Here is a 14668-nt window from a genome sequence, read left to right as displayed (position 1 = left end):
TGCATAAAATCGCCATCAAATGTGATCTGATCTTTGACAAAATCACACAGATGAAAAAAACAGTGTCTGCTTTAACTAAAACCACCCAAACATTTATAGGTTTTCAGATTTTAATGAGGACCGTATGCAAACAATGACGGAAGGGGGAAAAATAAGTAAGTGAACCATCACATTTAATGTTTTGTGGGCCCCCCCCCCTTCGGCAGCAATAACTTCAACCAGATGCTTCCTGTAGTTGCAGATCAGTCTGGCACATCGGCCAGGACTAATCTTGGCCCATTCTTCTCTACAAAACTGCTGTAGTTCAGTCAGATTCCTGGGATGTCTGGCATGAATCGCTGTCTTTAGGTCATGCCGCAGCATCTCACTGGGGTTCAAGTCATGACTTTGACTTGGCCACTCCAGAATGTGTGTTTTATTCTTCTGAAACCATTCTGAAGTTGATTTATTTTTGTGTTTTGGTTCATTGTCTTGTTGCAGCATCCATCCTCTTTTTAGCTTCAACTGTCAGACAGACGGCCTCAGGTTTTCCTACAAAACTTTTGAATTCATTCTTCCATTAATGATTGCAAGTTGTCCAGGCCCTGAGGCAGAAAACAGCCCCAAATCATGATGCTCTCTGCACCATGCTTCACTGTGGGGATGAGGTGTTGATGTTGGTGAGCTGTTCATTTTTCCTCTACACATGACGTTGTTTGTTACTCCCAAACAATTCAATTTTGGTTTCATCAGTCCACAAAATATTTTGTCAAAAGTTCTGTGGAGTGTCCAAGTGCCTTTTTGTAAACATTAAACGAGCGACAATGAGTTTTTTTTGTTGTTGTTTTTTTTACAGCAGTGGCTTTCTCCATGGAGTCCTCCCATGAACACCATAGTTTTACAATGGTTGATGTGTGCACAGAAATATTAGACTGTGCCAGTGATTTTTGTAAGTCTTAAGCAGACACTCTGGGGTTCTTTTTTACCTCTCTGAGTATTCTGCGCTAAACTCTTGGCGTCATCTTTGGTGGATGGCCACTCCTTGGGAGAGAAGCAACAGTGCCAAGCTCTCTCCATTTGTAGACAACTTCTCTGACTGTCAACTGATGAACATCCAGACTTTTAGAGATGGTTTTGTATCTTTTCCCAGCTTTATACAAATCAACAATCATTGAGCTCAGGTCTTCAGACAGCTGTTTTGACTGAGCCATGTTGCACATCAGACAATGCTTCTCATCAAGATATTTCTTACTAGGTGTGTGTTTTATAGTGGGCAAGGCAGTTTTAAACCACTCATCAGTGATTGGGCACACACCTGACTTAAAATGTTTGGTAAAATTTGGTTTCAATTGCTAAATATGATGAAAATATGATGGTTCACTTAGTTATTTTTTTCCTCTTTCTGTCATTTTTCGCATGCTATCCTCATTAAAATATGAAAACCTATAAATATTTGGGAGGTTATAGTTAAAGCAGACACTGTATTTTCATCTGTGTGATTTAGACAAAGATCAAATTACATTTGATGGTGATTCTATGCAGAAATGAGAGAAATTCCAAAAGGTTCAAATACTTTTTCATCCCACTGTATTAAAGTATCCATTCAGAATGACCTTGTACTGTATCCTTGTCCTGTATTTATTTAGACTCACATAAAACATTTGCTGAATGCATTAATGAATGAACATACATTGTGTTACAAATTGGAAAAGAAGGTCATTGTCGTAATCATATTGTTCACTCAGCAAATGAATTAGTCAATAAAAGTAGACTTCTCCATCTAGTATGTCTGTAAACAGGTTGTCAAATTGACTTGGCCTCTTCAAATATAATGTAAATAAACCCACTTTGACAAATTTACACTGTATTTTCCAGTTTCCGAGGTTTTGAACACATCACAGTTTTAAATATTCCATACTTTTAATTTATACAGTCACTTCCGCCGGAAATACCGGGGCTTTTGTTTTGGAAAGCTGCTAGCCGCGGTCGCCATTATTCTTCGTGACTTGACATTCGAGAAAAATACATTTATTCTAATTATATCGTATATTTTCACATCAACGGCACACTTTTTATCTTTTATGTAATTCGTGGATTCCCCCCGTGAGTCTGCAACGTTGATAGGCGGCCACAACATGCACAGGCGATCCGAGAGTGTCGGTAAGTTGCTAATATAACGTTAGCCAGCTAACAGCTGCCGCCCACAATAGTTGAATAAAATGCGATCGATTTAATGTGTTGCTTTACACGAATTAAATGCTGGCAGCTGAGTGCAATTGTATATTTTGCCCCAATTCTGACATTTCAACACCATTCGCGAGGGAAAATTGCGCTCGAGTCGTGCACGCGCTTGATTAAAAATTTAACAGTAATTCCCCGGATGTTCCGATTGAACTGCTTTGTAGTTTTTGCTGTTTTATACGCACTTATCCACAATTTAAAATATGATCCGGAATTATTTTGCCACGCTTTCTGTTCACAGTGCAGTTTGGCTCATTTGCAGATGAATGTCAACGATTACGCTTCCGGTGTTAAGTGCATAACATGCGTCTGCGCATGTTTCGCTATAAAGTCCGCTTCACTGCGACCTCATACAATGCGCATGTCAGCTCGCAGACATTGTGCGTGCCCTGAGATTGACAGGCGAGCAGTCATGCATTTGAACTGGGAGGGTGGCAGCGAATGTCGCTGCCATCCCTCCCACTTCAAACGGATTGAACGTCTATGGCTGTCAGTGGTCGTCAATGCCAGACAATTAGGTAATTTTGAGCCATTAAAGGTCTCACTGGAACAGCACCAAACAAAAGTTCCAGCATCATCACCTTGTCCAATGCAGATTCTTGACTCTTGACACCTTGTCCAATACAGATTCTTGACTCTTGACAAGGTGATGATGCTGGAACTTTTGCTTGGTGCCGTTCCAGTGAGATTTACAAAGATTATTGCCTGAAGAAGACATCAAAATCCCCTCAGTCCTTGATGATATGGGGCCGCATGTCAGGCAAAGGCACTGGGGAGATGGCTGTGGTTAAATCGTCAATAAATGCACAAGTTTACATTGAACTTTTAGACAGCTTTCATATCTCTTCAATTGGAAATATGTTTGTCATTTTCCGAGATGACAATGCATCATGCCACAGAGCTAAAACTGTTAAAGCATTCCTTGGAGAAAGACTCCTCCAGTCAATGTCATGGATTGCAAATTTTTGCTTAAGGTTATCATACCGTCAGAATCTCATACCGGCACATGCCTAGATCCTAATGAACTCCTTGTCGTGACCTGCCCAGGTACTCTCCCCCTGGCCTCCCTTCGACTGATGGCCTCCCCCCTGCAGCTGACCTACTCGTTCATGTGGCAGGTGATCCGCCAGAGAAATGTCAGCCACTACAAGAAAGTGGAGGAGTTTGTCACTGTGGTGACACAAACCGTTCCAGAGCTCATGAGTTTCAAGCAGACGGCCCAGCTCATTTTGGGCTTGAGGGCAAGGGTAAGCAGGGGTTGCGGGATCTTGCCATGGACTTCAAAAAATCTATTAACCTGACACTTCGTCATTGTTTGCCTTATCAGAGGGGGCCGAGCTTCATTTATTAATAGACAAACGCGGCACACGCTCATGTCGGATTTAAGCTAGGATGCACGTACAATTGGATTTAACTACGAAAGCTGTAGGGCATACAAACAGGAAGGATTGTCTCAGGAGTGATTTGTTCGAGGGTTCAAGGTAATTATGATATTTTTCGTACCATGCATACGTGATTGAAGCATTTATTCGCAGGAATTTTTTTCTTTGTTTAGACATGGAGGCGGCTAATTTTCGGACATGACTAGCCTCATATTTGGCAATATTTACGCGAAATAAATGCTAACTGCACAGTTCCTTTGCTTTTAACCAAGAATCGAGACTGTTTTATATCCTTATCTATGAAGAATTCGAGGAATGAAGCATTTATTCACAAGAATTCTCGCCAGAAAAGCTCCATTTACACCAGGCAGCCGCTAGCCTCATTCGCTAAAATAGTAGCATGGTACATTGTCACTATACATAAAATAAACGCTAACTGTATGGTTTCTTTGCTTTTAACCAAGAATCGAGACTGTTTTATGTCAATATCTATGAAGAATTTGGGGATTGAAGCATTTATTTACAAGAATTTTGGCCAGAAAAGCTCCTTTTACGCCAGGCGGCTGCTAGCCTCATTCACTAACATAGTAGCATGGTACTTCGTCAATATATGTAAAATAAACCCTAACCTTACAGTTTCTTTGCTTTTTACCAAGAATCAAGACTGTTTTTCGTCCATATCTATAAAGAGTTTGGGGATTTAAGCATTTTTTCACAAGAATTTTTGCCAGAAAAGCTCCTTTTACGCCAGGCAGCGCTAGCCTCTTTCGCGAACTTAGTAGCATGGTACTTCAACAATATACGTAAAATAAACGCTAACTGTACGGTTTATTTGCTTTTAACCAAGAATCGAGACTGTTTTAAGTCCATATCTACTAAAAATTCGGGGATTGAAGCATTTATTCACAAGAATTTTCGCCAGAAAAGCTCCTTTTACGCTAGGCGGCCGCGAGCCTCATTCAGTAACAGTATATCGTGTATAATAATAATAAAGGGATATTCTATAAAAAGTGGATTGTATATTTTGTATATTTGTACATTTTTTAATTATCTATTTACATATTATTTATGATTGATTCTGCATTTTCCTCAAGTATTAAGTTCCTGATGTTAAATTGAGTGATTTATTAGCTGTTGAAAACTTGTAGTAAATAAAAAAAAAAAAAGTTGCTATTTTGGTAAAAAAGTGATATGATATGTTAAATATTGCTATTGATCCTGAAAATATAGGTGATTATATCTGCATTTGGTGATTTTTGTGCATTTAGTGTAAAATCTGAGACTGTTATAGCCATTTAAAGTTGTGTTATACTTCTATAAAAAATAATTAATCGGGATTTTATAAGGGAACGACTTTGAATGTTTTGATGCCGCTGCTCAGGGAGACTCATATATGGCTAAGGTAGGTGCCTGTTTTGGTTCTAGGTTGGTAGCAGCTTTGGTTTTGAAAATATTTGAAGTTTTTGAAAATAGGCCCCCTACAAATCAGCCCCGTTTCCTGTGTCAAGTCAATAGGTTGTGAAGTCTATGATGTTGCATTAGTTGACCCTGCTAAGGACAGATTTCTTCTTTCAGATAATTTTGGATTTGCTCCAGCGAGAAGGCCAACCAGACGGCCGTGTGATTCAAACGCTCATAAATAAACTGAAGATCGTGACACCTACGGTGGTAAGAAAGTGAACATTCTCTTCCTGCCCGAGCGGCGTTAAAACCTTGAATCGTTTTTGTCGATAAAGGACGCGGAAGTGGAGAAATGTCAAACCAACTTCATGGTGTTGGTCCAGAATCTGCTGAAAAGCCCCACTGAAAGGAAGCACTTCTTTAAGGTACACTTTTTTTTGGCTTGATGGAACAATACATTTTGGGCCCGAGTCCAAGTTGTCATGGATACACTGGATTCACGCGGCGTGTTAAATAATAATAACAAAAGCTAACATATCCTTGGTAACCGTGCTGTATTTCTCAGCCTTCTCAGATATTTGGGCTCTTTTCTGTCAATGACGCGCACGTGTTGTTGTTTTTTTTCCTACTCCGCAGGAAGTGTTCCCGGTTCAGTACGGTACGAAGTTTGACACGGCGCTGCAGACTCTGACAGCCGGCCTGGTGTGCAAGTTGGAGCAGCTGCTTCCTGTTCCCAATCTCTCCCAGGTATGCACTGCATCAAATATACAGTGTATCACAAAAGTGAGTACAGTCCTCGCATTTCTGCAGATATGCAAGAATATCTTTTCATGGGACAACAGTGACAAAATGACACTTTGGCACAATGAAAAGTAGTCTGTGTGCAGCTTATATAATAGAGTTAATTTATTTTCCCCTCAAAATAACTCAAAATATAGCCATTAATATCCAAACCCTTGGCAACAAAAGTGAGTACACCCCTTAGAAATTACATCCCTAAATGTCCAAATTGAGTACTGCTTGTCATTTTCCCTCCAAAATGCCATGGGACTCGTTAGTGTTACTAGGTCCAGGTGTGCTTCGGGAGCAGGTGTGTTCAAATTTGTAGTGCAGCTCTCACACTCTCTCATACTGGTCACTGAAAGTTCCAACATGGCACCACATGGTAAAGAACTCTCTGAGGATCTTAAAAGACGTATTGTTGTGCTAATTGAAGATGGCCAAGGCTGCAAGAAGATCGCCAACACCCTGAAACTGAGCTGCAGCACAGTGGCTAAGATCATCCAGCGTTTTAAAAGGGCATGGTCCACTCAGAACAGGCCTCGGGTTGGTCGTCCAAAGAAGCTGAGCGCACGTGCTGAGAGTCACATCCAAATGCTTTCTTTAAAAGATCGTCGCAGGAGTGCTGTCAGCATAAATTGAAGTGGTCGGGGGTCAGCCTGTTAGTGCTCAGACCATACGCCGCACTCTCCATCAAATTGGTGTGCATGGCTGTCACCCCAGGAGGAAGCCTCTTCTGAAGACTGTACACTAGAAAGCCCGCAAACAGTTTGCTGAAGACATGTCAACGAAGCACATGGATTACTGGAACCGTGTCCTATGGTCTGATGAGACGAAGATTCATTTGTTTGGTTCCGATGGTCTCGAGCATGTGTGCCGGCAACCAGGTGAGGAGTACAAAGATAAGTATGTCATGCCTACAGTCAAGCATGGTGGTGAGAATGTCATGGTCTGAAGTTGCATGAGTGCTGCAGGTGTTGGAGAGTTATTGAGGGAAACATGAACTCCAAAATGTACTGTGAAATACTGCAGCAGACCCCAAACACTTTACTGCTTTACTGAAGAGGCTGAGGGTAAAGGTGATGGACTGGCCAAGCATGTCTCCAGACTTGAACCCAATAGAACAGAGGTCACGGAACCGCGGACCTCGGTCCGGTTCCGGACCCCCAAGCCGTCTTGGACCGCATCTCAAGCTGTCCGGACTAATACATATTGCAACAACAAAAATCTTTTTTTTTTTCTGCGGGTTTGCAGAGTGGAGGCGGGCAACAAACAAAAACCTTAGCGGTGACGCGTGTGATTCAGCCAATGGGAGTGAAGCATTTGAAAGTTATTTTTAGAACAACATGTCTCACACTCGCTTTCCAAACTCCGCGGAGTGACAGCCAAAAACTGAGCCGAATGAAGTTGGAGGAAGAGGCGAAAAGGTACGGCAAATGGCGTGCTCAAAACTCCGCAAGATTGATACAGAAAACAGAGTGTTTAAGGAGGAGTGGACCAACACATTTTTGTTCATTTTACCTGGCTACTTTACCTCTATTTTACCTAACTTTACCTCATTCAGACATGGTAGCGCTTGTAAAAAGTAGCAATTTGAAAAGGCACCATGAGACGAAGCACGCAGCTTTTTTTGCAAATTTTCCCTATGAACTCTGCCATCCGTTCTCAAAAATAGCGGAATTAAGGGCTCAATATGATCGCACCTCAAGGCTCATGGTTCATTTATTCACTGCACAGCAATGCCCAAATGAATTCTCCCTCAGAATAGCGTGGATATTGGGTCAAAACAAAGTCTTTCAGTGACGCACCGATTGTCAAAGATTGTATGAGTGTAGTTGCTGAAACTTTGTTGATGGAAAGCAAAAAGAAGAGGTCTGTCAAAAAATAAAGCAAATCCCCCTGTCAGCATCCACAATTAAAAAAAAAAAGTCTTGAACATGCTCTAATGTTGCTATTTAATGATTCAATTAAAGCACTTTTTTAGTTTTATGCACCTTTTATATTTTATTTACATTTTTGAATGTTGTAATTATCAGCATGGCCACGTGAAAATACAAAATACTTCTGACAGCACTCCTGCGACAACCTTTCAAAGCAAACATTTGGATGTGACGCTCAGCACATGCGCTCAGCTTCTTTTGACGACCAACCCGAGGCCTGTTCTGAATGGACCCTGCTCTTTTAAAACGCTGTATGATCTTAGCCACTGTGCTGCAGATCAGTTTCAGAGTGTTGGCAATCTTCTTGTAGCCTTGGCAATCTTCATGTAGCACAACAATACGTCTTTAAGAGCGTCAGAGATAGGGGTGTGACAAAATATCGAAATGGTGATATATCGCGATACTTTGCATCCCAAAAGGTTATCGATATGCTCCTGCCAAGAATCGAGATATCGTTTTAAAACGGTGTCATTGTCTAAAAAAAAAAAAATAAAACTTAAACAAGTTGCTACCAAAATCGTCCACCATAATAGTGTCTCAGTTACGGTGCTCAACGCCCAATCCAATTAGACTGGGAACGTTCGTTTTTTTTCGAAATTAGAGCATTCACAGTCATTCTGTCCAATTTTCAGGGCATTTACAGGTCACTTGTTGTTCATTTTAGGGCATTTACAGGTCATTTCCGTTTGAGTTTGAGTCACTGCCAATTCATTTGGGTGATTCCCAGGTCACTTCCTGTTCTGTAACTCAAAATTAACAGAAAGTGACCCATAAAATACCCTAAAATCAACAGGAAGTAACTGAAAATTAACAGGTAAATGACCTTAAATGGCCCAACATACCTCATTGCCTGGCATTGGCTGCCACTACCGGCCATAGAGGTTCAATCTGTTTGAAGTTCAAATGGATTGGACGTCTACTGGTGTTAAAATCAATCCAATTCACAGTAGAAGCTTGTTTTTTTCTGTTTATTAGTTGTTTGTAGAATATCTTAGAATGATTTTCCAACCAATATATCGATAATCGTTGTATCGCCATATAGTCAGATCATCGTTATCGTGAGCTTTGTATCACAAATCGTATCGTATCGTGAGGTACCAAGAGGTTCCCACTCCTAGTCAGAGAGTTCTTTGGCATGTGTGTGCCATGTTGGAACTTTCAGTGACCAGTATGAGAGAGTGTGAGAGCTGCACTACAGATTTGAAAGGGAAAATGACAAACAGTACTCAATTAGGAAATTTAGGGATGTAGTTTCTAAGGGGCTTACTTTTGTTGCCAGGGGTTTGGATGTTAATGGCTATATTTTGAGGGAAAATAAATGAACTCTATTATATAAGCTGCACACAGACTACTTTTCATTGTGTCAAAGTGTCATTTTGTCAGTGTTGTCCCATGAAAAGATATTCTTAAATATTTGCAGAAATGCGAGGGGTGTACTCACTTTTGTGATACACTGTAGAAAATGTTTTGAGAATCATCTCAAACTTTCACCATTGTGCTGACATAACTTAACATGCCACGCAAAATGAATCGTTCACATTTGCCTGATTTATTTGCCACCTCAGCTCAGTGCGATGATTTCATCCGAGCCCACTATGCAGGAGGTGGGCTGGAGCATCATCCCTGAAGGTGACGACCTCAAAGCTCTCCTCGTGTTCCAGCAGTCCAAGGGGCTCCTGTCTGGTAAAGGTATGAATACGCGAGTGTTTTCAGTAGTGAATTATCTTCTGTTATTATTGAGGCGCATAACCAAAACTTCTGTTTCCAGCAACCATCTCGTCTTCAGTGGGGGACTGCGTCCTTTCGTCCCTCTCCTATCTACTCAAACCTGTCCAGCCTCCGGCTCCGCAACCGCCACCGCCGCCTGTGGTGAGCCCTCCTTCGCAGCAACCCGTAGTCACGCCTCCGATTGCGAGCCCTCCTCCGCTCACTGTCCAAGAAGACTTAGACGACACGTCAGACGACTCTGACGACGCGTCGGCTTTAGTCACAGCCTTGCAGGTTGAAGACACCGACCGAAGCGACGCTGCGGAGACGGCAGTCCCTGAAGTGAATATAGCTGAAATGAAAGGAGTAGAGGGAGCAGACAAGACGGAAACGCCGCGACCTCCTGTGAAGTCCATCCCGTTTAAGGTCGTTTCTGTGCCCATGAAAACGGATTCCACCCTGACGAAAGACGGCCAAAAGGTCCAAACGCAGCGTGTCACACTCCACCAGTGGGTGTCGCAGATCGCTACCAACACGATTTCCCTCCCGGCGTTGCCGCCGCTTCCCCTGGACAGGCTTAGCGATGAAGATTATTCTCGGCCGAGCATCCGCAGAAAGAAGCAAATCAGGCCCCCGCCGGACAGGTTCAACTGCAGCATGTGCGACAAGAGCTTCCCTTACCAGTCCAAGCTGGTGGACCACGAGCGCATCCACACGGGCGAGAAGCCCTTTGCCTGCACGTCGTGCAACAAAAGCTTTCGCACGCAGGCGTTCCTCAACAACCACCTGAAGACGCACAGCACGGCGCGGCCGTACACTTGCGGCCAATGCGGCAAGTGCTTTGCCAAACTGCAGAGCCTCGCCAAGCACATGCTAGCGCACAGCGGCCAGAAGCCTTTCTACTGCAACATCTGCAACAAGGGCTTCACGCAGTCCACCTACTTCAAAAGGCACATGGAGTGCCACACCAGCCAAATGACGTTCCCGTGCAAGCACTGCAACAAGAGCTTCCCCACCGCATTCAAGCTAGCCAACCACGAGCGCTGGCACACCCGAGATCGCCCTCACATGTGCGAGCGCTGCGGCAAGTGCTTCCTGGTGCCCAGCCTGCTCAAACGACACATGGGCTACCACATCGGGGACCGCCAGTACCTCTGCTCCCAGTGCGGGAAAACCTTCGTGTACCTCTCGGACCTGAAACGACACCAGCAGGACCACATGCCCAAAACCAAGATCCCGTGCCCCGTGTGCCAAAAGAAGTTCTCCAGCAAATATTGCCTGAGGGTCCACCTGAGGATCCACACCCGGGAGAGACCGTACCGCTGCTCTATCTGCGAGAAGAGCTTCACGCAAGTAGGCAATCTGAAAGTCCACATCCGGCTGCACACCAACGAACGGCCCTTCAGCTGCTCCCAGTGCGGCAAGACGTACAAGCTGGCGTCTCACCTCAACGTCCACAAACGGACTCACTCGTGCAAGAAGCCGTGGACGTGCGAAACGTGCGGGAAGGGCTTCAGCGTGCCGGGCCTGCTGAAGAACCACGAGCAGGTGCACCTGCGCGAGGCCAACCCGGACTTCGCCGCCAAACGCAGGAACAGGCAGAAGCAGAAGAAAAATCCCCTCAAGAGGAAGTTTGACGAGGAGGACGAGGAGGAGGATCCCATCGATGAATATGTGGTGCCTTGAGATATGAGCGACTCCACAATGAAATGGACTTGACTTGAGAAAAACCTCTTTAAAGTTCCGCTTAATGTTACTAGACGTATTTTTTTTCCTCGTAAAAATACTAGGGCTGTCAAACGATTACAATTTTTAATCGAGTTAATCACAGCTTAAAAATTAATTCATCGTGATTAATCGCAATTCAAACCATCTATAAAATATGCCATATTTTCTGCAAATTATTGTTGGAATGGAAAGATAAGACACAAGACGGATATATACATTCAACATACTGTACATAAGTACTGTATTTGTTTATTATAACAATAAATCAACAAGATGGCATTAACATTATTTACATTCTGTTAAAGCGATCCATGGATGGAAAGACTTGTAGTTCTTAAAAGATAAATGTTAGTACAAGTAATAAATTTTATATTAAAACCCCTCTTAATGTTTTCATTTTAATAAAATTTTCTAACAAAAAATAAACTAATAGCTCGCTATTGTTGATGTTAATAATTACACAATGCTCATGGTGCTGAAACCCATAAAATCAGTCGCACCCAAGCGCCAGCAGAGGGCGACAAAACACCAAAAACACAAGTAACAAATGGACATGACACTTTGCTGTCATTTTAATCCGTTTGAGCGAGGCATGTGCGTTAAATGCGTCAAATATTTTAACGTGATTAATTACAAAAATTAATTACCACTCGTTTACGCGATAATTTTGACAGCCCTAAAAAATACACATTACAGCTATTTTGAAGATGAATTTAGAACTGATAAATGGTTCAACCATTCATTTCAGTTGGAAAATAAGTTTTACCAGTCTTCTGTATGATCAGTGTGGACGCCGAATGGATTCAACTCAAAAACTTCACAACTCAGAAGAGACTCTTCATCTGTAATGTGGCTCTTTTTCTGGATTTTTCAGTCGTTCACACTTTGTTTTCCTCTAACACCTAAACTGTAAAAGTATTTTGTAGTATACCATTGCATGTGATTCTTGACAGAGTTTTGCTCTTGCTTTTTTTTGGAACATACGATGGTATGAAAAAGTATCTGAAACTTTTGGAATTTCTCACATTTCTGCATAAAATCACCATCCAACATGATCTGATCTTTGTCAAAATCACACAGATGAAAAAAAATGTCTGCTTTAACTAAAAGCACCCAAAAATTTAAGGGTTTTCATATTTTAATCAGGATAGTATGCAAACAATGACAGAAGGGGGGAAATAAGTGAGTGAACCATCACATTTAATATTTTGTGACAGCAATAACTTCAACCATACACTTCCTGTAGCTGCAGATCAGTCTGGCACATCAATTAGGACTAACCTTGGCCCATTCTTCTCGACAAAACTGCTGTAGTTCAGTCAGATTCCTGGGATGTCCTGCATGAATCGCTGTCTTTAGGTCATGTCGCAGCATCTCATTGTGGTTCAAGTCTGTACTTTGACTTGGCCACTCCAGAACGTGTATTTTGTTCTTCTGAAACCAATCTGAAGTTGATTTGCTTCTGTGTTTTGGATTATTGTCTTGTTGCAGCATCCATCCTCTTTTTAGCTTCAACTGTCTGCCAGACGGCCTCAGGTTTTCCTGCAAAACATCCTGATAAACTTTTGAATCCATTCTTCCATTAATGATTGCAAGTTGTCCAGGCCCTGAGGTAGCAAAACAGCCCCAAATCATGATGCTCCCTCCACCATGCTTCACAGTGAGCTGTTCCATTTTTCCTCCACACATGACAATTCAACTTTGGTTTCATCAGTCCACATAATATTTTACCAAAACTTCTGTTGAGTGTGCAAGTGCCTTGTTGAGAAAGCCACAATGGTTTTTTTTCTTTTATTTCCTCCGTGGAGTCCTCCAATGAACACCTTTTTTGGCCAAAGTTTTACGTATAGGTTATGTGTGCACATAGATACTGGACTGTGCCAGTGATTTCTGTAAGTCTTTAACAGACACTCTAGGGTTCTTTTTTACCCCTCTGAATATTCTGCGGCAGTGGTGTTACCAGGATGCCAGCTGTGGGTGGGTGCAATCTTTGATACCGTGTAAAGACAAATTCTAAATACACTATGTAGCGCCCCCTAGCAGTCATTCTTTGTCCCGCCGAGGCTTTGAGCCCTACTTTGACCCCCTCAGAAAGCTTCAAAACTCACCAAACTCAACAGCCAGGTGAACACTGGTGAAAACTTTGATAAAATGTAAAAAAAAAAAAAAAATTTTTAATCTGTGAAAAATGTGTGTAGCGCCACCTAGGAACAAAACCAACATTTTTATAACTTAGAACACAACATAAAGCTTAGAACACATCAGTACCATATGAATGGGATACCATACGCAGTGCCCAGACTGCTGTTAGTACTACATCCAGTTTTCTTTGGGTAGGCAGAGCGTGTCTGTGGGTGGGCACTGCCCACCCCGGTACGCCCCTGTTCTGCGCTGAATCTTTGTGTGATCTTTGGTGGACGGCCACTCCTTGGGAGACAAGCAACAGTGCCAAACTCTCTCCATTTGTAGACAACTCCGACTGTCGATTGATGAACTCCCAGACTTTTAGAGATGGTTTAGTATCCTTTTCCGGCTTTATATAAATCCTTGATCGCAGGTCTTCAGACAGCTCTTTTGACCGAGCCATGATGCACATCAGACAAATCTTACCAGGTGTGTGTTTTATAGTGGGCAGGTCATTGTTTGCTTGCTATCCTCATTAAAATATGAAAACCTATAAATGTTAGGGTGATTTGCGTTACAGCAGACAGTTTTTTTTTTTTTTTTTTAATCTGTGTGATTTTGACAAAGATCACATCACATTTGATGGTAATTTTATGCAGAAATAACTTGAAATAGCTGTAGCTTGCTTTCTATTAGACGGGTGTTCTTTAGTGACTCGTGTTACCTGATTCTAGTTTTCAATGTTGTTATAGAATTAAGATTTTTTTTTTTTTTTTTTTTTTATGTAAACGTGGTGAAATTGTTATACACACATGTAAACCTTATTTAGAATAAAAATATTTGTGATTACATTATTGACTTTTTGTCACTTGCTCATTTATCTTAATATCCAATGATGACGTCTGTCATTAATCATTCTTCCTAGCCCTGAGGCAATCACTCTCCTAACACTTATAATGTTTTATCCTAATGACCTGAATATTTTTTCCTCAGTCCTTTGGGACTTTCAGGATAAGCCAGTCTAAGTCCAGTTTAATTGACGCTCCCTTGCATATGTTACTCTCGATTAAAGACTGCTTTTGGAAAGGTAGCAGTAATAGAGGGAACATTGAGGTCAGACACTCTTAGATGTCATGGTTTGAATTAAGCTTTTATGTGTAGTACGCTATGATGTGGGCCAGACTGTAGGCCATTTTTTAAAAGCAAGTGGACAGTCAACAAGAAGTGAGTCACTTCCTTTCCCTCCCCAGGAGACCTCTGGCCATTATGACCAGCCAGCAGTACAGGGCCACATAGTACATACATTAGTATGTAACTTAATCATCATACTGGACTGTCTGTTGCCGAGGAGATAAAGTGACATCTGACATCTTGGAAAACAATATA

The 14668-nt window shown here is 42.1% G+C and overlaps 1 protein-coding gene across 1 annotated transcript; it reads left to right on the top strand.

The window, feature by feature from the left end:
- Window positions 1–1956: 1956 nt before the first annotated feature.
- Window positions 1957–14549, top strand: si:dkey-14d8.1 (zinc finger protein 502). The gene is made up of 7 exons (XM_057853732.1): window positions 1957–2139; window positions 3268–3467; window positions 5178–5270; window positions 5339–5428; window positions 5640–5750; window positions 9289–9412; window positions 9492–14549. The coding sequence occupies exons 1-7, from the start codon at window positions 2115–2117 to the stop codon at window positions 11114–11116; spliced, it is 2268 nt and encodes a 755-aa protein (XP_057709715.1). The 5' UTR covers window positions 1957–2114; the 3' UTR covers window positions 11117–14549.
- The last annotated feature ends 119 nt before the right edge of the window (window positions 14550–14668 follow it).

Source organism: Corythoichthys intestinalis, chromosome 13 (genome assembly GCF_030265065.1).
Source record: "Corythoichthys intestinalis isolate RoL2023-P3 chromosome 13, ASM3026506v1, whole genome shotgun sequence".
Classification (NCBI taxonomy): domain Eukaryota; kingdom Metazoa; phylum Chordata; class Actinopteri; order Syngnathiformes; family Syngnathidae; genus Corythoichthys; species Corythoichthys intestinalis.
The sequence above is the reverse complement of the archived record's forward strand: the minus strand, read 5'-3'. Positions and strand labels throughout refer to the sequence as shown.

Excerpts from the sequence above, each read along its gene's own strand:
- si:dkey-14d8.1 (XM_057853732.1), top strand. The coding sequence starts at position 2,115 with ATGCACAGGCGATCCGAGAGTGTCG. Across the intron at positions 5,751-9,288 it reads CTGTTCCCAATCTCTCCCAG|CTCAGTGCGATGATTTCATC; the intron begins GTATGCACTGCA and ends TTGCCACCTCAG. Across the intron at positions 9,413-9,491 it reads GGGGCTCCTGTCTGGTAAAG|CAACCATCTCGTCTTCAGTG; the intron begins GTATGAATACGC and ends TTCTGTTTCCAG.